The sequence below is a fragment of the Strix aluco genome, chromosome 4 (genome assembly GCF_031877795.1).
Source record: "Strix aluco isolate bStrAlu1 chromosome 4, bStrAlu1.hap1, whole genome shotgun sequence".
Taxonomy (NCBI): domain Eukaryota; kingdom Metazoa; phylum Chordata; class Aves; order Strigiformes; family Strigidae; genus Strix; species Strix aluco.
The window spans coordinates 117,722,375-117,747,084 of record NC_133934.1 but is presented as its reverse complement, the minus strand read 5'-3'; the positions used below and the strand labels follow the sequence as shown (position 1 = coordinate 117,747,084).

The 24,710-nt window shown below is 40.0% G+C and overlaps 2 protein-coding genes across 6 annotated transcripts in view; one reads left to right on the top strand and one right to left on the bottom strand.

The window, feature by feature from the left end:
- Positions 1-55: 55 nt before the first annotated feature.
- Positions 56-19,747, bottom strand: CCNK (cyclin K). Of its 4 annotated transcripts, none has more exons than XM_074825085.1 (11): positions 19,153-19,747; positions 17,033-17,299; positions 15,907-15,988; positions 15,195-15,326; positions 13,208-13,313; positions 13,008-13,065; positions 10,515-10,684; positions 8,630-8,916; positions 4,664-4,697; positions 3,565-3,639; positions 56-1,381 (listed from the first exon to the last, which is right to left on the bottom strand). In XM_074825085.1, exons 2-11 carry the CDS (start codon positions 17,227-17,229, stop codon positions 762-764), a joined length of 1,761 nt encoding a protein of 586 aa, XP_074681186.1. In that variant the 5' UTR covers positions 17,230-17,299; positions 19,153-19,747; the 3' UTR covers positions 56-761. The 4 variants fall into 4 exon arrangements, with proteins under 4 accessions (XP_074681186.1, XP_074681184.1, XP_074681185.1 ...); XM_074825083.1 differs by having other exon boundaries at positions 19,098-19,746; XM_074825084.1 differs by having other exon boundaries at positions 19,418-19,746.
- Positions 19,748-19,937: 190 nt separating this feature from the next.
- SETD3 (SET domain containing 3, actin N3(tau)-histidine methyltransferase) overlaps positions 19,938-24,710 on the top strand; it is a 62,245-nt gene continuing 57,472 nt past the window's right edge. The window contains exons 1-2 of one of the 2 annotated variants that reach the window (XM_074825082.1): positions 19,940-20,076; positions 20,755-20,807. The gene's annotated coding sequence lies outside the window, so the exon portion shown is untranslated. Of the gene's footprint in view, positions 20,077-20,754; positions 20,808-24,710 lie in introns of both variants that reach the window. The other variant, XM_074825080.1, reaches the window with a different exon arrangement.

Here is a 24,710-nt window from a genome sequence, read left to right as displayed (position 1 = left end):
CAGTAAGTACCATAGTTATGAATTCTGAATTAATATGAAAAACCTGGAAATCCACTAAGTTCAGAACCAATTTTATTTGGGTAGATGTGAACAAAGTAGTCCCATTTATAACCAGGATGTACATCACAGTAGGTTGTTACATTCAGACTTTCACACTTAGAAAATATATATATTATGTACAGGAATTTGCAAATAGGTGTAAACATACAATACTTTAAGATACCAGTACATTCCAAAACAAAAATATCAGCAAGGCAAACACCTCAAAATGATTCCAGTCAGCTAGCATTCAGAATCTCTCTTAAATAAAGTAGCTTTTATGCTTGACATCGTGTTGTTTTAATTATTACTAAAAGTGAAGTTTCTTACTATAGATCAAATTTCATGTTATCTGGCTATTTTGATAGTCAAAAATAGGCACTGATTTCTAGAAGGAAATTTTCTTCTTACTGATATAATTGAGCCAATATGGCTGGTTTTGCTAGTACAAAGTAATCCAGTGCTGGAATAACTCAAGACAATTTAAACTTAAGTCAAATGTATAAAGTTAGAATAGATACTGCAAAGCTGATTAAAATCTAGAAGCCTATATAACTCACCATAAACAATACCACAAACAGATCAGCTAAGTTTTCATTTCACTGCCTCATTTCTTCATCTAAATTATACAAATTACCCTCCTCTTCATCTTTACAAAGTAGGTTTTGGCTAGCTACTCCTGCCTAGTCAACATAAAGGGACATTGTGCAAATTACCTCATGCTATCTCATCCATGTAGCACGTCCAAGTCCTGCTACAGGTGGCATACCAGGTGGTGGAATTGGAGGTGGCACAGGTGGCTGTCCACCTGGGGGAACAGTAGGCGGGGGGTAACTAGCTGGTGGCATTCCCAGCCCTGGAGGTGGATGAGGTGGTACTGCATGAGTTGGAGGCAGTCTTGGAGGTGGGAAGTTAGGGTTGTATGTAGGTGGAGGAGGATATCCAGGAGTAGGAGGTGGAATATTGGGCGGGGGGAATGAAGTAGGGGGCGGAGGTGGAACTGGTGGTGGAGGGTTGGGAGGATAGACATGGTGATATGGTAGATGAGTTGGTGGTCCATAGGCTGGTGGTAAAGCTCCGTAAGTTGGTCCTTCTGTTTTCATCATCGACTGAAGACTTTGATAACCCTCCCCTGACATGTAAGAATTTGTAGTAGACATCCCTGTAATATAACTGGTGGGGGGTGGGGGCGGGGGACGATGAGGCAGAGGTGGAGGTTGATGTACTGGGGCAGGGTGAGCAGGAGGAGGAATCTGGACCTTTGGCATATCTACTGAGTCCACAGTAGTAGATTGCTCTGCTTCTCCCATTGAAACTGCAGATGCCAAAGGAGGCTTGCGCTCTGGAAAAGAAAATGTATTTTTTTGAAGGATAGTGGCAATAACAGCTTCTGAATACTTTCTATTTTCTTTCAGTTAACATCTCAAAAGAGGACTTGATTCTCTGTCTCTGAATGCCATATGGTATCCAGTCAGACCTCCTTACACCGATAGAAAATAACCAAGCTGCATAACAAAGCTCCAAGTTCAGCTTTTCCCATTCTAAAAGTTAAATACATCTTCCATTCTTATTACTATTTTTTTTAGTAGTTTAAATATTGCTCTACAATCAGCAGAAATTAGCAGACTGGAGGTAAAAAAAATCACAACTAGCAGATTTAAAAAGTCATGGGACCCAAGATATCAAAAATCTTTTCATCAGTGCTTCAATCTTCTTTAGTCCAGGCCTCCCTTCTACCTCTCTTACACTCCAGGAGGTGGCCTGGGATTTCCCTCTGCACTTCACTTGCCTCCTATGTTGTGAAATACTATTTGAGAATACATGCCAAAGCATCAGGTCTTTAACACCCAGTTCTAAACCTGTTTACCAAAAGAAACAAAAAAGAAAACCAGAGCGTAAGTAAGAAAGTGTGAAAAATTGCTTGGGACATGACATCTGATCAGCTTTGTGCCACTGATTAGTTTCAGGGAACTCAGGACCTGACAGTCCAGGGAAGTTCATAAAAAGGTCAGAATTTACAATATTATAATTGGCCATTACTGGGAAGAACATGCTTTAAACTCTTCTCTTTAAAGAACAATCTTAATTATTTTTTTTTCCTCTTAATGCAGACATTATAAAGTAAGGAATACCACTATGAGAAGACTGACCTAATGGCAACATCTCTGTATGGTCATACAGTCAGTATTAAAATGCTCAACAAAGAAGAGTTTGGGGCATCTTAACATCCACCTTGCTTGTATATATAAACATCTAAAACATTGTTCAGTAAGAAAACATATAGAAGCAAATATAGGGCAGTCATTTCCAGTGACATGCAACAACTGACAGTGATAAACCGAATGAGAGAGAAATCCACCTTCTAGTACTTCTGGTCAATAAACGTTCTTAGATTCCACCTGATTTTTCCTCAGAGCCCCAAAAGACAAGAGTTGGCTTCTAAAGACTGTTCTTAAAATGTTTCAGTGCTTATACAACGATTTGCTTGTATAAACAAATTCTAAGAGGAAAATTTTAGATAACAAGGGAATCAAATTCATTACCTGCCTAAATAGGATTTACCTTATCGAAGCAGTCATAATTTTAACAGCAAAATTGTCCCCCAGGACAGCTACATAATTAGATCATGCAAGGTGGATACGCTGGCTGTGTTACCTACGATTTCAATGACTTCTAGTTCCTAAATTACAGCAGGCAATCATTTCCCCATTTGCTCATTTTCAGAATCACTGTGGATGCAAGATGTGCATTCAAGATTTAACAACTGAAGGAATAATGAACACGATACTTAGAAGAACCCCTTCATTCTTAATTAGATTTTAACAAATGGGAAAAAATGGGTCTACTGTATTTCAGAGCACTGTTTTTCTCTCTTGTAATTCCCTGTTAGAAGCTGTCATCTTACAGTTACATTACGGACCTTACTCTATAAAATATTTATGTCATATTTAAGGGTCACTGGAAGGACAGCTAATGCATCAAGGTGCCAGAAGCACATTTTTATAACAGTACAGTTTATTTTGCAAACATAAGGTATGTGTGCAGTGTTAAAAGTTCTCTGGGAGATGAAAGTTCTTTTCTGGGACACAGCAAAGAAAGTATCCTCCTTATTGTTTAGAAGTTACATACCTGCAGAATTTCTGTACTAAAGATGTAACATGAAGGACTTCTATAGGACAGTTGGAAGCTACTCTAGTAATATAATATGGCATCTGCCATCCTTTTGAGAATGTGAGCCCCTTTTTGCCTGCTAGTGACAATTAGTTTTAGTCTTCCAGGCCTTTAACAGTCACAGCTTTGTTTTGCCTTTGTCCACATATTATAGTCTTGTTTCCATCATAACATTTTTGTGTCTCTCTGGAAGAGCCTGTGCTACTAAGATGAAATTCCCTCTAGAGCTTATCCACCTAATGCTTTTACTTGCCAAGCTGATTAATCAAGGTAACAACCCCTGCCCCCACACCTGAATGAAAAGCAAGGCGATTAACAGCAAGAATAAATGTGTTGAAGAAAATAAAAGCTTACCTGGAGGTGGATGTGCAGGAGGTATTGGTGGATGTGAACTTTCAATTTTAGGAATTTTAGATGGTGGTGGTGGTTCTAAAAAACATTTGGAAGTTCCTAATTGGCTATTGCTCTGCAATACTTTACAAATTTAGTCTCATGCTAATGATTATCATATCATATTACACTATGCAAAAGTACAGTGGAACTGCTATGTACTAGGTATGTTTAATAAAGAAAACTAAAATCAAGAAGAACACATGCCTACAAGTTCAAGCTATGTATTTTGTAACTAGAGACAAACTGTCCCAATAGCAGTATGTAAGTGAAGATGAGTACGTCTACATTTTCTAGCATAAAACTGTAACTTGTAAATAGTTAAAACAAATCTCAGAAATTGAACTATGCTCTGCTAGGGGAACGGGTGTCTAGAAATCAAACAAAATGGCAACTGCACCGGAAAGAAGAGGGAGCAGAGACAGTTCTCTGCAATTTATCTGCAGAGCCAGAGAGGGAGAAGTGCCAGAGTTACTTAGGAAAGGTTACAGAATCACATCCTAGCTATCCTGAAATATTGTTCCAAAATGAACAGCAAAATGAAGGAAAAAAAACCCAACCAACCAACCAAAACCAACTAGATGTGATCACTGCAGTGAAGCATTTCTTAAGCTTGACTATATATTGATACAAAATGCCTTTTACTGTCAGCCATGCCAACAACCGATTACAAACGTCACTGATTACCAACGGACTTATTATTAGTGTAGCTATTTAATGACATGGTACCTTCAGTCACTTCAAGGTCCCACAGCTTGCTGAAGAACTACTCCAAATGATGCATGGAGTTATAAATTGGGAGCTGAGTAGTTTAGCAAGACTTTTACTGAATAGACTGTATTAAGGGACTCTTGGGGCACAGTTATACTCCATTTTTTCAGGTTTTGCAGTTACAAACACTTTAACAATAGTTACAGTATATATTTAAAGATGCATTATTAGGATCAAAATAGTTTAGAACTGCCAAGCCTGTAAGCAAACAAACTAAGCACATGTCAGTAAATGACTTACTCTGGTTAAAACAGTAAAATGAAAACAATACGAATAGAATATCAACATTTACCTGATGTCTTTGTTTCTTCTTTTGGAGATACAGTCTGTTTAAAGAAAAAAGAAAAAAATATAGAAATAAGACCACTGCAAAATACAAAGCATTTTAAAATGATAACAAGTGAGCAAAACAGGAAACAATTCTGAAGAAATTTTGTACGGATCTGACTAAACCAGAACCAGCTTCCATCTCAGAACCAGCTTCCTCCTCCCTGCCCTAAAAGGAGGCAGGACAAACCCAAACCCTTTATTTGCTTCTCTATTTTTATTAGGAGGCTAAAATCTCTTTAGACAGATGCAACACAAACACTGAACAAAGTCGAATCACATTGGGAAAGCCCAGCTTAACTGGCAGAATGAAAAGACTGAAAAAATAGCAATTTTAGATACAGCATTTCCTGCTGTTCTCCCTGTTGAGTATTACATCTCGTTTAATTTATTTATCATCCACTGTATATACATCATGGTTCGGTACACTGCTCACTGAGCTGAAAGCAACAGACTTGGCCTCTGTTCCCAATTCTGCTTTGACCTGTCATTCAACCTTTGCCAAAATCACTTCAGGCCTTTATGCTTTATTTACCAGGACAGGAGGGAAGTGAAAGTGTTGCTCAGTGTAAAACATTTCAGAAGCCTTCAGATGAAAAGCATTGTATAGAAGCCAAATGTTATGCCAGAAAAAAAAAATATGCACACTGAGCAAAACCTACAAAACCTCACATCATCCTTCCAATCACAAGCTTTTGATTGGGTTTTTTTGGTGTTTTTTTAAAGAATCACAGACAAGGGAATAACAAAAATCTTTCCAGCTTACTTAGTCCAACTGAGATGGCTAGTTGATGATCTCTGAGAAAAGCAGAAAACCTAACTGAAATTTTACGTACAATGATCTTAGTTATAAATTCATTTAAAATTAATTATAAAAGTCAAGAGGGGTGTGGTACATAAACTTTTCTTTTGAATGAAAGGGGTTTTTTTAAGGGACTATTTACCTCTAGTGGCTTTACCTTCATGAACTGTTGCTCCCATCACTTTACTTTCCACAGCAAGAACAGACATACATCTCACTCCAACTTGAACAATGAATTTTCTTTCATCCTCATGGGTATTCTCAAGATTTTTGCTGTCCAATACAAAGCTACCCAAGGCCTGCTTGAGGCTACCTCATTCTTATATTCCTTTGATAGCCATTTGTATTCACCTCCAGCCACCTTCTGGCTGCTTTCCTTCTTTATAAGGACAATCTTTATCTTCCCATTCCAAACATACATACTTTTCTTGGTGACTCTCACACTCATCTGCTGCCTTCATTTTACTTGGGTGGTCTTTTCTCAATTTTCTAGCACTAAATTCCTTGCGAAGGAAACAAACTGTATGCAAACATCAGACCTCCCCACACTTTCAAACAGAAGCAAGTCTCTAGTACTTAATTGCAACATTTCCAAAAATCACACATTCTGTGAAGTCAGTTGATCACTTTAAGTGGCAAGCAATTCAGTTATTGTGCATTTGTTAACATGAAGCAATGTTCAGAAAATAATGCCATTGAGGTACACCATTAGAATGGAACAAGCAACTGGAGCCAAATAGCTCGTGTGACAGAAAAACAAATATCAGTTTAAACCGTATTTAAATTGAGGGGGGAAAAAAATAATCAAGAAGCAACAAAACCAAAGCCTATAAAAATTTAAATCACTTCTCTAACAATGGCAGCTGCTAAAATATAGATGAGCTTTTTTTTTGGTGCTTCTACTGCACTGTAGTTTGTGTTGCTCCAGTCATGACATCCCAGGGTCAACATCATTTATTAGCATGCTGATTGTTATTTAATACTTCCACAATAAGCTCAATCCATACCACAATGGAACTGTTCTTTTAGTGCTGTTTCCATGCATTAAAATTGTTCCCAATAACAGTTTCTAGTTTAATCAAACTAAATATATTATTTACATATAATGATTCACGAGTGTATTTTTAGTGAAGTCAACTGAACATTCAAGTGCTCTTCACCACTAGAGATGTAGAGGACGTGCAGATGCTTCAGACATCTGGTACGGGTCTGTAAGTCATGGGCCAGTGCCTCAGCTGCTTGAAACTATCTTGGCTCAGTAGAAGGTAATGGAGTTACAAGAGTTCATGTAAATGGAAAATCTGGCCTCCAGAAACAAAGTATATTTATGCTTTGTACAAACCAAAGGAGAAGTCATACAAAGCCCTATTTATAGAAGCAGGCAAACATTTTAGTAAGGTTTATGGTATACCTAACTGAAGAGTGTTTTAGAAACACCAAGTAAAACACATCTTGTTCTCCTAGACTGCTTTCTGGACAAAAAATTATTTCAGATCATCACATCTGTTTTTCTCAAATTCATGCTGTTTGTGCTGTTCTCCTACGAAACTCCTACTGAGTCATCCTTTGCTTTTGTATTTGTTCCGGATACCTACGCTGTACCAGAACTTACCTTTTTATCTGTACTATTCACTTCCTTTCAATTACTAGGTGATGGACCTCAAACTTAATTTCAAGAAAATGTCAGTTGCTCTGATGACTTCATCAAAGGTGATTGTTAAAGAACAACAGATACTATTCATGCAAAAGGCAGCACTTTTTCCCATGACATAGCCCATTAACACATGGGATGGGATGAAATCGGTAGCACTGTAAAGGTAGAGCCTTTATATGAATGAACAAGCATTCATAACAGTTTACAATCAGACGGACACACATAGAAAAATCCAAATTGTTATTTACAGTTTCTGATGTGCCAATTTGTTCCAGGCATTTTTGTTAAAAATAAGAAGAGTTCCCTGCCCTACAGATTTGACAACCCTAGCACAATTTGTGCTGATGGTAGAAAAAGTATGAAAAGAAATACATACTACCTATAAAGAGCTCTCTCAATTTTCAAACTAATTAACACATGTTATCAGCTTTCTATCCTGAACAACTCTGAAGTTCAGTGCAAGAAGTGTATATTTCAGTGCAGATTTTCTCCTCTTGGAGTAGGCTATATCTTGCAATCACAAGACCAAGGTTTTACAGAATCACATTCCAATTCCATTTCATTCTATCACTTGTTGCTTCTTCCTGGGTTTTTGGTTTTGTTTGGGTTTTTTTTTAACCCTTGATGTCTGTTCTCTAGTTTAGGCATGCATTAATTATAAGTTAGAGCAAAAGCTGTAAAAACTGTACAAAATTTACTTCTTAAATAGACTTGTTCCAAAGATTTTACTTCTGAAAACACTCTTCTTACTAAGTACAAGCAAGAAAATTTGGGCAACACTTTAACACCTTTTTTTAATCTTTATAACTCACAAGTGGGGAAAAAAAAGCACAAAAAGTGTAGGTTAAAGTCTGAAAGCTTCATTTGAACTTGATGACTACGGAAAAGCACTCAGAGTACTTATGATATTATCTAACTAATGTACCTTCTTATTTTCAATGATTAGGTCATAATACAGACAAAGTGAGACTTTCACGTATGATGCATTTGTAGGCTTCTACTGTTATTAGATTATTTTGAAAGACTTTTGATGTACTTTTAGAAGTCACGAGTCTCTTACATTTGTAAGCAAAGACCTGAGTCAAATTATGTCTTCATCAGCATTGTGCACATCTCTACATTCTGGTATGGCACAAGAGACCTTCCCTAAATCAAGCCTGCTTAATAGCAAAACCAACAAAATTCGATAGCACAGAACCACGAACAGTTAGAACCTTAATAGCTCATGCTGACTTAAAAGTCTCTCCACTGGTTTTGCCTCAACTAGAGTAAGAATGTGGTATGCGAAAACCACGAAGGCTGTTCTACACTAACATACTTGCCATATAACCAACAGAAGTCTACCATACAAAATTAATTACGAGGCTCACTCTTAAAGCAAACACAAGTCTGCTGCACGCTGCGGCCTTTAAATCAAATGGACATCAGATCAGCTTGAAAATAAAATGCAAGTTAAAGTTCAAAGTTAAACTTACTGCTGGTCTTTTAATCTGTCTAGGAGGACTTGACTGGGGAGAGGGCTTTTTAGATTGCTGTGCTTGTGTTTGCTGCTGCTGCTGTTGTTGTTGTTGTGCTGACTGTTGCGATTCTTTTTGCTGCTGAGTCTGCGATTGCTCTGAACTCTGGGATTGCTGTGATTGCTGTACTGTAGGTGCCTGGGGTGTAGACTGAAGAGATGGTGGCTGCTGTAACTGGTGAGGAGTATGATGAGGCATTTGCTGTTTTCCCTGTGAGTACAGATCCAGGATCTGATGACAGATGTCTAAAAAAAAAAAAAATCCAAAATGTTACACCCCCATAATGTACAAGTGTTTATTTAATATACAATTACCAACTAAGCTTTTCATTTGACATTAACTTCAGAGAAATTCATTGCAAATATTACTCTCTGTTATAATGACCACAGATTTGACTTTTCTAAAAACACTACTTTTTCAATTTGTACTTGCATATCTGAGTTTCTTCTGCCTATGCTGAACAGTATGTAGATGTATATGCACACCTTCCAGAAGAACAAAGTGTCTTGGTATCAATATACCGTATGTCATTATTGTGCACTTGAAGAGCCAGGTAACTATGTAACAACAGGATAAGTAATACAGCAAGAAAGTGAGTGAAAGAAGATTATATATTAAAACAGGTCTAGTTAGGCCAGTAAAAAAAGTTTCAGGAAACTAAGTAAAGGACTGGTACTAAATTCTTCTTCCAACACATTAGAAGCTAAAGGTCTGTAAGAAAACATGTAGGACCAACTGATAACCAGGTGCAAGAGTGGCACTCAAGGAAAAGAAAACCTTTCTATAAAAGCTAAATTAGTTCTTTCCATGAGCGTTCACTGATGCAGCAGTAGTAGAAACTGGAGAGATTCCCATTCTACAACCCTCCTTCAGCAGAGGATCTGAAACTGATGGAACTCTGAAAAAAGCCATAATACAAACAGAGCAAGTAACCATTTAAGAAATCATCAGAACTGTAGGGTATTCACCTAAAAGTGGTAAAAGCAACAAAGGCTAAACCACCTGAACAGCAACACAAACTGTTTAACTTAAAAATTCCTTAGAACCCAATGCCAGATTGTGACAAGCATCAATTTTTAAAGAAAGTTTCTAAAGCAATTTATGGAACTAGAAGTATGCTTAGCCTGACATGTGTACCAGTAAAAACTTTAATGAAAACAAATTAGTGGCCACATAACCACAATTTCCTTATCAAGAGTCAAGAAAGGTCCTACTTTATTTTATGAACTTCGTGGGGTTCTCTCCTTCAAGAGGACAAGAGCAGGTAAATATGAGCAATATCTACACGCAAAGGGAATAGTATTCAGGTATCTGCATTGAGAAAAGGATCCATAATTCATCCCCTATCAGAATTTACTCACAGACCAGAATTCATCCCCCATAATCTGTTCCTCAGTTGTGGTACACCATAAAAAAAACCCCAAAACCTAGCATAATTCGGTTAAAGAGTCAATCATCAATGAGAAAACCACTGAAACCAGGCTCCATGAGTTCCAGTGTTCGTAGAGCTGCTTATTTAAAATGAGAAGGGGATAATTAAAAAAATAGAAAACACATACTACAACAATTCAGCAGCTAATTATCTGTGTTATAAACTAAACACGTCCTAAAGCAAATATTCACCAGAAGACTGATCATGATAACTAAATATGCTTCCAGACTAAGCCAGTCTAATAAGTTTATTTTAAAACCTGGTTAAGGCATAGCACACATGACCTGAGTTACATACTCCACACATGATTATTTTGAGTAAAACCTAGATAGAAAGAAATCTGCATTTATTCATGACGTAGGTCACAGTTAAAGGAAATACTCCTCTGTTTGTGGCAAGTGTTTTTCATACCTTCCAGAACATCAACAGGAACATCCTGGACAAATTGTTCCCACCACCGTCTGTACATCGGTTTTGATGTCCATTCCTGTATTTCAAACTTACACAAACGGCCGGCTAAGTACATAACTGCAACAGCTATGATCTCAGGTTCCCACTGCAGTGATAGTGTAGTGCAGAGACTGGAATATAAAAAAAGAAAACCACAACATAACCCTGAAGATAATTCTGATTGTCAAAGTACAACACCTTAATGTATGACAGCTATAATTAACAGGGTATAAAATCCCACCACACTAACATCTCAGGCAATTTTACTTAAGAGCCTTGTTAAACAACAGTTTACAAACTAAACTGTTTCTGTACTACTGCGATCATGAAACAAGGCAATTTTACACAGATAATACAGAGGGCATATGCCTGCAGAAGTAATACATCACATAGGAACATCAAGTTTGGAGTTTAAAAATAGAGACCCTAACACTATATGGGTGTGGAAGAACAGAGAAGACAGCATTATACTCCAAGTGTGGGCAGCTACATTCCACTGTACTCTCACCTGTAGTGTTAACTAAATTTCATCTTTGTTGCTACACAAGTGTGCTGTCACTGCATTACACTGCTTAGGGAATGATACCCACATTTAAATTTTAGAGTTTCCAAATGTTTTTTATTAAAATGTAAACAAGTACTAAAAAAAACCCCACAGGACAGCCAGCATGATCTTGTAAAATAACTTGTCAAGCACAATGAAAGTTTCAGATCAAGCTGTAAAAACTGGAAAAGGTTATCTCTTGAATAGCCTTTGTTAAAGCTAATGCTAAAATAACTGATATTACTGGTATTATTGATATTAACTGAGTAAGTCCCTGTCATAAACTGTTTCCTGATATTAAATTAAAAAATTTGGTTTTCTCTTTTTTATTTTCCCTTTTTTTCTTTTTTCTCCACAGATTCTGTAACATAGGATTCACTTAAAGGATTTTAGATCCAGCTAGCCAGCTAAGTTTCTGAGAATTCGCCAATTAATTTATTATTATGTCCTTAAAGGCATCAAAATAGTAGCCTAGACAGTAATTTAAATTCATTTTCTCTCCTGTGGGCTACATTAAACTGAAGGCCAATGGGATACTTAAACACTGGCAGAATCAGGTCAGGAGTAAACAGTAAAAAATACACAAGAACTAGCTCTTAAAACACTTATTTCTTATTATTACTTTCATGACACTTACTTGGGGGTATACTGCAGCTGCATAAGAACAGAACCCCCATTCTAACAGCCATTAGTGCAAAGTACAGAATTATTTTCCCAGAATCCTAGAAAACAAGTACACTTCTAATATGGTGTCTATCAAGTAAACACAAGACAGCCTCTCAAAACCAGAGATAAGTATTATTTGAAACAATCACTCCAACTTCATACTAACGTTTTCTGCAGGTGCATTTCTTGAATTATTAAACACTATCTACTTCCAAGCACAGTAGTGTCCAAAGTTTGATGGATACGTAACCGAATTTTTCCCTGACAAACTTAACAGTGACGGTCAAGCTGTATTTTTGTTCCACCTGTAAGATCATCAACTGCAAGATTGACAGCAGATGAAGTAAACATCTCTTGACATCCAAATATGCTAAGCAACCTTTTGCTCAAATTAATCTGGAGAATTTAGGTGGTATCTACAGAATCTGCACCCACACTAGGCTGCTTCAAATTAGACACATGAATGAAAATGCACCTCTTTTTTAAGGGTGTTCTATTGCTGTAGGTATGACTGTATTTAGCATTTCTGAATAGTGAGGCCACTTACACATTTTCTTAAGGATTTGCTACGGAAATTAAAAATTAATTTAACTGTTCTTGGTGAATTAACTTGCCCAGCTCAGTAGAATCCTCCTTAACAAGGCTAAAGCATATCGAGTTGTTTTGTTGTTGGGTTTTTTCCAATGACATACTACACATGAAAAGTGCTTCTACACACACTCCTGTTAATTGATGTGATCCTTGTATTACAAGTCCATTATTCAAGAAATTGCAAATCTAGCACTAAAAACTGTATTCCTCACTGAATTTAATGGCTACTTTACCATTACAAAAACACCACTTTAAAAAAAAAAAAATACTGACCAACACGATGGAATTGGGAAGTGACTTCTTTTCTCAGAATGTGCCACATATCTCTGGTTGGGCAAGAAGCCAACTTCTATCCTGGAGATCTATAATTTGGTTTGGCCCTTTTAAACACTAACTTTTTTTTGATGCAGCACTAAATCATTACCACAAAATTGCAAAGGTCTTCATGGTCTACTTCTACACTTACCCTAGATTCCCTGCTCAATGGACCTATCACGGTAATGACAGAAAGAAAAACTGATGAACATGATCAAGAAAACATATAACAACCAGTAAACATGTAACAAACATTTGTCAAGGAAATATCTAATCCCAGAATAAAGTAAGCAACAGTAACTATTTCACTTTCAAAAAGTTTCCTAGAAGTACCTTACCTGTCATTGACAAATGTCCATGCCATTTGAACCAGTTTTTGAATTTTATTTTTGTCTCCTGGAAAACAAACAGAAAAGTTGTAAGAAATAAAATTAGGAAGGACAAACAGTTTGGAATAGAATATTCTTGCACTGTTAATGTAAATTAAGTTCTGAAAATTAATAACAGGCATTACTTTGCTCACCCTGTAATATTTTACCTTTGAGTTGTTTGGCATACTTGAGAAGAAATTGGTATGGATGTTCCACTTGCAAATCAAACTTTATTGTTTGTAGTAAGATTCTTTCAAGGACCATCACTTCTTCCTAGAGAATGTTACAAGGTAACCACAATATTATTCCTTCTTTTATTCACAAGTATTTTATGCTGGTATAAAGCACGACTACATAGCACCTCCATGCAAACGTGTTTGTCTGCTTTTGTTTGATTAGGGTTTGTCTCCAAGGAGAACAGAAATCCCTCTAACTTAAAACATTATTTTAAACCCAGATCCTTTTTCTTCACATTTATTTGAGTCAGAAGAAGGGATGTGGTGTTTACAAAAGAAAAAGAAAAAAAAAAGAAGTAAAAAACTGGCTGGATGGCCGGGCCCAAACAGGAGTGGTGAATGGAGTTAAACCCAGTTGGTGGCCAGTCACAAGTGGTGTTCCCCAGGGCTCAGTACTGGGGCCAGTTCTGTTTATTATCTTTATCAATGATCTGGACAAGGCAATCAAGTGCACCCTCCGTAAGTTTGCAGATGACAACAAGTTGGGTGGGAGTGTTTTTCTGCTTGAGGGTAGAAAGGCTCTAGAAAGGGATCTGGACAGGCTGGATCGATGGGCAAACACCAATTGTATGAGGTTCAACAAGGCTCAGTGCCAGGTCCTGCACTTGGGTCACAACAACCCCATGCAATGCTATAGGCTTGGGAAGAGTGGTTGGAAAGCTGCCCAGTGGAAAAGGACCTGGAGGTGTTGGTCAACAGCTGGCTGAATGAGAGCCAGCAGTGTGCCCAGGTGGCCAAGAAGGCCAATAGTATCCTGGCTTGTGTCAGAAAGTGTGGCCAGCAGAACTGGGGGAGTGATTGTCCCCCAGTACTTGGCACTGGTGAGGCCACACCTCGAATATTGTGTTCAGTTTTGGGCCCCTCACTACAAGACAGCATGTCCAGAGAAGGACAACGGAACTGGTGACAGATCTAGAGAACAAGTCTTGTGAGGAGCAGCTGAGGGAACTGGGGTTGTTTAGCCTGGAGAAAAGGAGGCTGAGGGGAGACCTTATCACTCTCTACAACTGCCTGAAAGGAGGCTGTAGCAAGGTGAGTGTCAGTCTCTTCTCCCAAGTAACAAGCAGTGGGACCAGAGGAAATGCCCTCAAGTTGTGCCAGGGGAGGTTTAGACTGGATGTTATGAAAAAGATTCTTCACTGAAAGGGTTATCAAGCGTTGGAACAGCCTGCCCAGGGAAGTGGTTGAGTCACCATCCCTAGAGGTTTTTAAAAGATGTGTAGATGTGGCACTTAGGGACACGGTTTAGTGGTGGAGTTGGCAGCGTTAGGTTAATGGTTGGACTTCATGATCTTAAAGATCTTTTCCAAACTAAATTATTCTATGACTCTAAAATTCCTTTTCCTCCATGGAGGAAAGAACTGAATCAGACACAGCATGGAAGTGCCAGATATATAAAATAACAACAAAAAGGTAAGCTCTCACCACATTTCTCTCCCAAGTTTCAGATCCTTCTGATATTTATAAGCAAATTTTGAGAGAAGCATAGTTTTGCTAAGTCACTCTAAACAGGAAACTTCTCAATACTTTTGAGATGTAGTTCTCTTACTTAAGATTTGCTATTAATTGCTTCCTAAAACAACATTAAGACTGCCAAATATGATTTATATCTTGATGACACTTCTAGCTCTGACTGGAATTACCCAAATTTACTTTAATTTGCAAAATAACATCACAAGTTACATGAAATCGAATGTAAACTTTTTATACAATTATCCCAGTAGGCTCCCAAAGCTACTTGTATTAATAAGAATTATTTTCGTAGTTATCTATCCCATTACCCAAAAGAGCCATAAATGCATGCTGAACATATAATTTAATTTAGAACAACTGCAAAATCAGCCAGTGTTCTAATGCATGTATGTCACTTTGCTGGAGTATACTAGGATGAAATAAATTTCAACATGAGTACTTTTACCTTTGGGTCATCTCCAAACTGTCCAAACTGTACATCATTTAGCAAGCTACGAGCTGTTTTAATTATATCTTTACATTTCTTAGGTGTTTCTTCAACTTTTCCTGCTAGGAAAAGACAGCAGGCTCCTGTCACCTAAAAAAGAAAGTGCTTTCAAAAAGTCGTCTGCATATAGATATGCAATACAGTACAGCATTGTAAAAGCACTGTCATTTTCCATTAACAGTTCTGCAGAAGTTTCCCAGGAAAAACTTAATAGGCATATTAATTTCTAATTTTATTACAGTGTTAATTTAAACTTTTACTTTCTCAAGAAAAAACTATAATTTGGAGGACTGTTTGTTTTACATAACTTTATTTCAAAGTCAGAAACCCAAAGCAGAATTTGCCCTGGTTCAGCATTGTCTGTCAAGCAGTTTTAAGATGGTATTACACTTCTTTTTTTCTTTTAGCCAATAGAGGAGTACCAGAACCATAGCTTTTAAGTCTTTCTAAAGAACAGCATCAGCAAGACATAACTGCAATGTCAATATAAATGTTTCTAAGCATAAATAGAAATGTGTAAACAAGCAAGAACAGTGTATTTTATGCTGTAATGATTAAAAGATACAAATGCTTGTTTTTCATTATTCAGAGTGGTGGCCAGCAGTAGTACCCAAGTGACTTATCACTAGTGCAAACACTGTATTAAGTCATCAATATTGTAAATACTTACATATCTTGGGAATTGTTTGAAGGAATGAAACATATAAAACCGATGGAAATAAATTATTCCGGTTGCTAGAGTATCATAATGTCTGTGGTGCAGAATAAGGACTTTCAAACAGGGCATAAAACAAATTTAAAACCAAACATGCACAAAGGAAAAGATACATTCTGCTGTATCAAGTACCTCAAGTAATTGTCTGTTCAGAAACTAGTTAGAAAACACTGCAAGTAAAACAAGAGCTTTAGGAAAAAAAGCCACAGAACCCCTTAAAGCTGTTTAAATACTATGATTCAGTCCAGATACAGTTGATACCCAAAACATTTATTGGAAGCGTGCAAAGTCCCGATCATGTTTATAGGAGGATCCACATAAGGTCATCCTCGTATTAAACCATACGTGCTTTCAGAGAAGGTAAAAATCAACAGTAGGTATACATGAAGGAACAGAACAATTATCACTTCACATTAAAGTGCTGGTGTGGAAGACAGTTACTAACTTTTCACACCTACAAATGCAAATAAAACCTGAACATGCTCCCTACTCTTCTCTTTAAGAAGAACAAAATTTCATCCTCACTGGGTTTTATTAAACAAAGAACTAAGGAGATCAAAACAAGCATAGGAGTAGAGGAAGCAAAAAGTTTAAGTGGCAGTATATGAGAGAGTGGGACAGTGAGGAGAACTTACTAATATATACAAAGTTGTAAATCCCAACCTAAACAAAAAAAACCCCAAACAAACTAATAAACCCAAGAGCAAGGAGGCAGAGGTTAGAAGCCTCTGAGGCAAAATATGTAGAAAAATTAATGCAAAATTCAAAATTTGAGAATTTGCACAGGTTAATGTGGTAAGAGACCAAGTCTGTAACTGCCAAAAGTTATCCCTAATTGGCAAGTCTCTATCACCTTACTTCTTTCTCTATTGTCAAAATTGTTCAGCTGAAACCTTGTTTATCCAATGAATGGATAAAAATTGTGTAGGAACACATTACATCAAAAGTCAAGTAAACTAAAAAAAAGACTTTTGATTAATGATTACAAAACATTTGAGCTGCTAACTAAGCACATAACATTTCCTGCACATTTATCCCCATTCATAAAGACATTTCATACCAACGTGAGTTTAAAGGATACAGCCCTAAACGTGTTCCCACATCGAATATGAATCTGGCCCCCTCCCTGCGGTATCGTGCCTCAGTAGCTGGATCAAGCCCTTCTAGCTGTGATGGTGTATGTGCCAAATCTTTCTTATCCCAGTACCAACATGGCTTTGTATGGTCCAGGTTTGCCAAGTTTACAGAAGGGCTGGAATTTTCTTTATTCTCCTTCATTTATTAAAACAGAATTGTTGTTGCTTTTCAAGTTTTCAAAAAGGAAGTCTTCAGATAGTTGCTTCAGAACCTTTAAGAAAAGTCAAAAGGATTTATTTAAAAATGGAGGGGACTTCCCCCCACCCCCGCTCAAAGATGAGTAAAGAGGAATACTGTTTAACCTTGCCTGTAGGAAGGGACTTTTTCTATGCTCAAAGACAAGTAATATTTAAACTTGCCCTTATCCTCCCCATATACTGCAAAGTCAATTCAAAGAAATAGACATAGGTTATCTTTGCTATTAACTGTTTAATAAAGAAACGTCAAGAATGCATTATCAACAATATCTGCTACTTAGAACAACTTTCACCTACTTTGTTCACAAAATAAGGAAAAATAGTGATGGTACAGCAAGGTTTGAAAAGTTGTGGGGATCAACTCACTGTTCATAACTAGGAAACGCATTTATTAGGTCAGTCTGAATGGCAATTTAAATACCCAGTTGGTCTCCCAAATATCCCTGGCTGGTAAGATAGCAGCAACCACTTGGCAAAAAGCATTGTAAAGTGGTCTGTACTTGTATTACTTTAAGAAAAAAAAAGGTATCGAAAGTAGTGTTCTTTGACATACCAAGATCAAGACAGCTGACGTGAGTCTGTAGGGTAAGATGGCATTTAAAGTCATCCCCAAAACAAGGCAGTTGATTACACTGACAGAGTGTGCTACTTTCCTGTGTTTACTAGCACTTCAAGGATGTATATTTATACATCACAAAGCTCTCCAGGCAACTTTCTGGTGTTTGAGTTATGACTGATGTTCAGACATGCCTCAACTTAAAGATAAATTTAAAGACAGAAGACTGTCTTGCTGCCTTTATTTCTTCAGGCACAAAACCACTCACTGTAATTCAATAAACTACAGATACTATGCACAAATTACTGCAGTCACCTGCAGAGCTCTGCATAACAAATAGTGATTAACATATGATGCAATCTATTTGCTCAAAGCAAAACAGTCAGAGGAAGACCCAAGCTTAAAACTCTTAAAATCAAGCTGTTAATTTTCTGGATGTTCCCCTTCTAAAAATAAACTGCCAGAAAAACGATGCCTGCTATCAGCGTCTCACTCAACTTCAAAAAGTTTCTCTTTTTCAGAATAAAGGAAACCATCTTTGTTCCATGTTGGATTTGGAAGAACCTTCACAACTAATGGTACCAGTCACAAATCAATCCACACTCTGTCATAAATAAGTGAATGGCTATTTACTTCATCAGGGAGTGTAGTGATAGGACGAAGGGTAACGGTTTTAAACTGAAAGAGGGTAGGTTCAGATTAGATATAAGGAAAAAGTTCTTCACTGTGAGGGTGGTGAGACGCTGGAACAGGTTGCCCAGAGAAGCTGTGGCTGCCCCCTCCCTGGCAGTGTTCAAGGCCAGGTTGGACGGGGCTTTGAGCAACCTGGTCTAGAGGAAGGTGGCCCTGCCCATGGCAGGGGGTTGGACTGTGTGATCTTTAAGGTTCCTTCCAACTCAAACCATTCTACGATTCTATTTAAAACTACTTCCAGAACCAACAAAAGAGCACCGTGCCACGACTACACATTCTTATCATATTTGCCAACAAAATGTTATTTTTTACACCATGGTTCTTCTTCCTTACAAGTTATTTTGCTTCCTAACACTCTGAAGAGTTGAAAACACAATTAACACTAAAATCGCCCGAAGCAACGAGACCTGCTTCGATAAGCAGCGAAAGCTCTTCTGAATACAAAACCAGAAATAAAAATCATCAACCCGAAAACACCCTAAACGAACCATCTCAAGCATCCTAAGCCAAACCATGACGACCGAAAAGAAGAAGAAAAGTTTTTCTTCTGCCTTTTTACGCACCCCGTCAATGCAGCGAAAATTTTGGGAGCCCGATCCCGGCTTTTTTACATCCTACCGTAGACGAGCCAGCCGACCGGGAGCCCAACTCCGTCCTCTATTGCCCGCCGACCGGCGGGGGGTGTTCAGCTCCTCGCTGACCCGGGCCGACCGCCCGCAGCAGACGAGGCTGCCGGTGCCCGGGGAGGCGCTCGCTCCCAGGCCCTCTCCCCGCTCCCTTCCCCTCTTCCTCACACCCCGGCTCTCGCCAGCGGGTGGCCCAAGAGGGCGGGCGGCCGAGGCTGCCGGCGCCCCGCGGCCCCACGCAAGCGCGGCGCACTCACAGGCCACGCGCGGGAGAGGAAACTCCACCGGAGCGCAGAGACTCTAACGACAGCGCAGCCTCCGCGCCCTGCGCGCCGCCATCTTGGGAACCAGGCTAGGCCGCTCGCGCGTCATCACGTCAGCGTCACGAGGGCATCGCGCGCGAGAACGGCGCCCCTGCTGCCAAGCGGCCAATGGGAAGCGGCGACCCCCACCCCCCCGCCAATCCCGGCCCCTTCAGAGGCTGCTGAACGCGAGGAGCAGGCGGGCAGCGTACGCCCGCAGTCTTGGAGCGGACCAATCAGAAAGCCGGAGGGAGAAGATTGCTAGCCGCGGAAGCCAGTAGAAACCTGAAGTCATGGGTTAAACTCCAGCCAATGGGGGAGCGGCCATGCCTTTTTTTAAGCCCGGTAGCGAAGGCGCAGGGGTGGTCGCTGGGGATTGGCCGCTGTGGGCCTCGGAGGGGTGGGGCCTTCCGGCTGGATGCGGCTCGGCCAATGGCGACGGCGGGGCGTGTGACGGGGCGGGGCCAGGCGGCGGGCGGGGCCGGGCTGGGAGTGCGGGGCTGAGGCGAGCTCGGCCGCCGCCTCCCCACCCGCGGGCAGCGGCGTCCGGCGCGAGGGGCTCGGGCTCTGCGCCGCTCCTAGCAGGCGAGGCAGGAGCTGCCGCCGCGCGGGAGGTAAGGCGGGGCCTTGCCCGAGGCGCCCTCCTCCGCCTGGGCCGGTCGCCCCACGCTACCCCCCGCGCCCCGGTGGGGCCCGGGCCCTTCCCCTCAGCTTCCCCGGGGGGCCTCGCCTCGCCCCGCCGCGGGAGGCGCCGCTCTTTCCGGGCCCCCCTCCCCCCACCGCCCCGGGGCACGCTCCGCGGGCCCAGGCCTCGCCGCCCCCCGCCTTCCCCCCGCGGCGCCGGCCCCGGCCTCCTCCCTCTCCGGGCGGCCCTTACCCCACGCGCGGGGCGCCCCCGCGCCACGCCCCTCCGCGTGCGGGGCTGCGCCCGCCCCTTCCCCCGGGGCGCTGCACCCCCGTCCCGCCGGCTCCCCCCGCCGCGGCGCTCCTCTCGCCCCCTGAGTCGCCGGAGGCGGCTGGCGTGCGCCCCGCGGCCCACCGCCGGCTCGCTCTCCTGCTCCGCCGTGGGTGGGTCGGTCTCGTTTCAACCCGGTCTGCGCGGGTTTAAAGTGAGCGAGGCGGTGACAGGCGCCTCTTCACTCTCGTTTCCCTTGTCCCATCCCCCCCCGAGAGGCTGATCAGAAACCAGAGTAAAACAAACGGCTTAAAACTGCTTTCCTCGTGATGTAATTCCTTTTTTTATATGTGACACATTTTGAATACTCCCTACTCCTACTTCTTCGGCTTTCCAGGGAGTCTCCCGTACCTCCAGCTCTCGGGGTCTGGCTCAGGAGCATTTCTGCTGGTATGTGGCTCCTCAGAGTTCTCCTCTGGCAGGAAGAGTGCTCTGGTTTCTTTCCTTTTCTCACCCAGTCTGCAACCTGCTTTAGTAAAGGAATTAAATCTATTTAGAGGAAAAAAGGTGGGTTTTAAAAATAGAATAAATCTTTGACTCTTAAGCCAACTGTCATCTAAACTGTTTATGTATGAGGATGTTACTCCTGAAACAGCCTAGGTGTTTCAGCCTCCCTCTGTTACTACAGCTGCTGAGATGGAACTTCTCTGAACCCTTCCTCATCTTCCTTCTCGCCCAGCAACACTTCCTGAGAGTTGCTTAAGCTGAGTCCATGCTTTGCATTTGTCTTTATATATTGACAACTTCCTAAATTTTGAATTCAAGTCGCATTTGGTTTTTTACACAAAGGCGATACGTAGCAGTCAGGACAAGCTTAGTTTTTTCCTTTTGGAAGTTGTCCCTCACAGCTTAGTTTAGTTCCAGGTTGGTCTTCTCCCAGGCTCGATAGGCTCTTGTGGATGGGCTTGTCCTTGGAACCTAAGCTTGCTCATGAGATAAAGTTGAAAGCAAATTGCCTTTGTCCCTTCTAAGAGCATGTAATGTAAGCACCTGTCTCTTCAGGTGACAGCTTTCTTCTGTGAAAATCGCTGCTAATGTTAACTTAATGTCTCACAAATGTTTTCTGCTTTCAGTTGTTGTAAGCTTGTAACTATGAAGTGAAACATAGTATTTCATAGGTGAGTAAACAGCTCTAGCATTCCTCAAGTCCGGTATCTGGTTCCTGGCATAAAATAGTAAGCCAGTATACAAGTTGTTGGAGGGAATGGTGTGATGGGCACAAAGACGGGGGTGTTTCCTGATATTTTTGCTCAGTTAAGTAATTTAATATGGTAGAGATTCAAGCATGCCAGCTTGTGCTTTAATACAGCTTTCAGTTATGTTTAGCAAGCTGGATTGAAGTATATATTGAAGTACAGTTGAAAATAACATCCGTGGCATGGTATGCCTAGAAATAGATTTAGGGTGTTAGGGGAAGAAATGCCGCCAATCCTGAAATCATTTGTAGTCTGTATGTTACTGTTCCCAGTTAGAGATGGCCTGATCTGTAGCTGAAGTCAGATCTGAGTCTTGAAATAGACTTCTAATTTCAATATTGTACATGATTTAAAAATAGGCCATATTATGCCTCTCTGTGTGGAAAAGTGTACGTCTTGGTATTTTTATTGTAATAAATATAATTAACTTAGACATGTCTACTGCATCTAAAATATTACATACTTTATCATAGTGGTGCTGATTATACAGTTAAACTGATGTATTGGGTAGTTTTCAGCAAATGAGTGTTCTAGTGGTTGCTCTTTGAAAGAAAAAGGCAGTTTAAGAGTATTGGAGATCCTGGGATATCTGTATCTTTACTACCAGAATGTCAGTGTTCAGTGCTTGTTAAAGGACACACCACAATGCCTGTGACTTAAGCATCGAGTGTTTTTGGAGGCCTGCGCTGTTCTGTTAGGTCTGTCCATGCTGATGACTGAAGTCAGAGTGACTTGCTTGGTTCTCAATTAGGAGTTATATTTTATAAAGTGAGATTGATACTTTCTGAATGAAGAACATATTTAGAAACATGCAAGTAAACCCAGTATATTAGGCTTTTTAATTAATCTGCTCAAAAGGAATTTGGAACAAAAAGTCTGTGGGAGTCTTCAGGAGGAGCTAAACTCAAGCAAAGAAATGAAATGACAAAAGTAGCTTGGCAAAGTGGTAGAGTTTAACAGTCCATTTATTGCTTCTTTTCTGCAAAGAGCAAATATTTTTTCTGGTCAAATAGTTGTTCAAGGAACTTAAGTTTGAAAGCGAGGCAAGGGGGTTAATAATCATTGAGAAAGAGATTGAGTTGTTTCCTGTGGGGCAGTTAGCAAGCTATCTTCCCTAGAAGATCAGTGAGGTGTTTATAGTAAGAAGCACTCCTTCAGCCTAAGAAACCTTTAAGGGAAGGTGGGGAAACATAGGGACAATCTTATAGTTATAATAGTTCAGAATTAGCAAACTGATAAAAGTGATAGTAATTATGAAATACTTACTCCTCTTTGGGATGTCTTGGATGTAGCCTTTTTCTTTTCTTGCCCTGTGTTACCTTCAAATTAATAATTTCTTACCAGAAGTTTATATTTAATTTGAGGCAGTCTTGTATTTAGTATCTAACTAAGTTCATCTGCAGGGGGGAGGGAATAATGTCAAACTGACAATACTTACTTTTTTTTAGTAGATCTAGGAGTATCTTGAGCATCCCAAGTCAGAATATTGTCAAGATGTTTCTCTTTGATTCTAATTATAAGACTAAATGTCTTTGGAAGTTGCTTCCCAACAATTAGCTAAATTTGTTGGAGTTGGTGTTTTTCATAAATGCATCAAATAAACATTTAGTTTATTTTAGTAACTTCTTTTGATATTATTCTGAAGAGTGGCTTCTTCCCAGCAGCACAGTAATATTTATATACCGTCCTTTTTTCCATAATCTGAAACCAAAATGGAAAGAATAAAGTTTGTTCTTTGCAGGGTAGGGGCATGCAGCGTATACAGCAGTGGTTCAATCTTCCCCCTTTTCCAGATGCTTTAGACTTGTGCTAATGTTGGCAAACCTGTGGTGGTACAGCTTTTTGTAGCAAACAGGATTATTAATTTAATTCTGGCCATCCTTTGCCAGCTAACTTATTAGAGACACTTCAGCTACCTAGGCCTGGTTTTAGATGTTTAATAATGTTTTAAATAAGACAATTAAGTGTAAAATATGAGAAAGGACCTCTCAAATCTAAATAAAGTACACTAGTTCTTCATCATACTGTAAAATTGCCCATTAGTGTTGTCTGGCTTTAGTCTTGTGTATTTGGAGTTAGACTTTGAAGAGGCTTGTGTTATAGTAATTAAAAGGCAAGTTCAGTGCCCAAGAGTGTTTTAACATTGCTTTGCATTCTTGCTCTTGCCCTTCCTCTGCTGTAACCTTCTTTGCTGCCTTTATCTGTTTTTAGCTACTCTGTCCTACATTGGCTCTTGCCTGCATCTCTTCCACCAAATGACTGTTCCAGTTGCTCTATCTATCCCTGTCTGTCCTTTACCACTTCCAATACTGTTCAGCAAGTCTAATGCTTTTTCTTCCTTTGAAGTAAGGAAGAATTAACACTGAAGTCTTGCATTTCAATTCTGGGATGTGTTACCAGGATAGAGCAGCAGACCTGTCAGCTGCAGGGAGGATTCCGCCTGTCTTTCTAGCCTGGGCTGAAGCATGCTGAGATGTGAATAACTGTGCTTGAGATCAGTTTTATCTCCAGTGAGTACGTGCGAACAGGTGTTTCCATGCTCTGAAGCTGGCCACATCTAAGTAATACCTAAGGCAGACATAAAGCAAAAGGCATGCTTTGGAGACTGTAGCCGCTAATATCCTATTAATATAACTTCTAATTTGAGAGATTTCTTTTACTTTTCGGAAGGATTTTTTAAGCCCAAAGTTAAAGGCTGTTATATTACATATTAGGGGATGACAGATTAGTATCTACTTCCTGTTTTGTTTTATTCTTGGATGTCTTCCCAATATTTCTGAAGGAATTGGCTGACCTGTCCTGGAAGTGCCTGAACAGCAGTGCTTGAACCACTGTGGTTTTCAGCCAGTGTGTTAATGCAGGCCAAAATTGTCTGTGTAGCTGAAGATGAACTGTAAACTGTATCAGTTCTAATAAGTTGCTTTTCACTTGTTTCTTTTCTGGAGTGTGATCAACCTGCACTAGAAGGAGGTGAGCCTATCTCTGGGGCTCTTGTATTAGCAGTCTGCCAGGCCTTCTGGGAGGGAGTTGGATTAATTGTCTTTTGACCACTCTTGGAACCATTTGGTTATCTTTACCTGATGACAAAGCTTATAGA

Coding starts and splice junctions, on each gene's coding strand:
- CCNK (XM_074825085.1), bottom strand. CDS start 17,229: ATGAAGGAGAATAAAGAAAATTCCAGCCCTTCTGTAAACTTGGCAAAC. Junction 15,327..15,906: donor TCAAACAATTCCCAAGATAT/GTAAGTATTTAC, acceptor TTTCTTTTTTAG/GTGACAGGAGCCTGCTGTCT. Junction 4,698..8,629: donor GACAGATTAAAAGACCAGCA/GTAAGTTTAACT, acceptor TTCTTTAAACAG/ACTGTATCTCCAAAAGAAGA.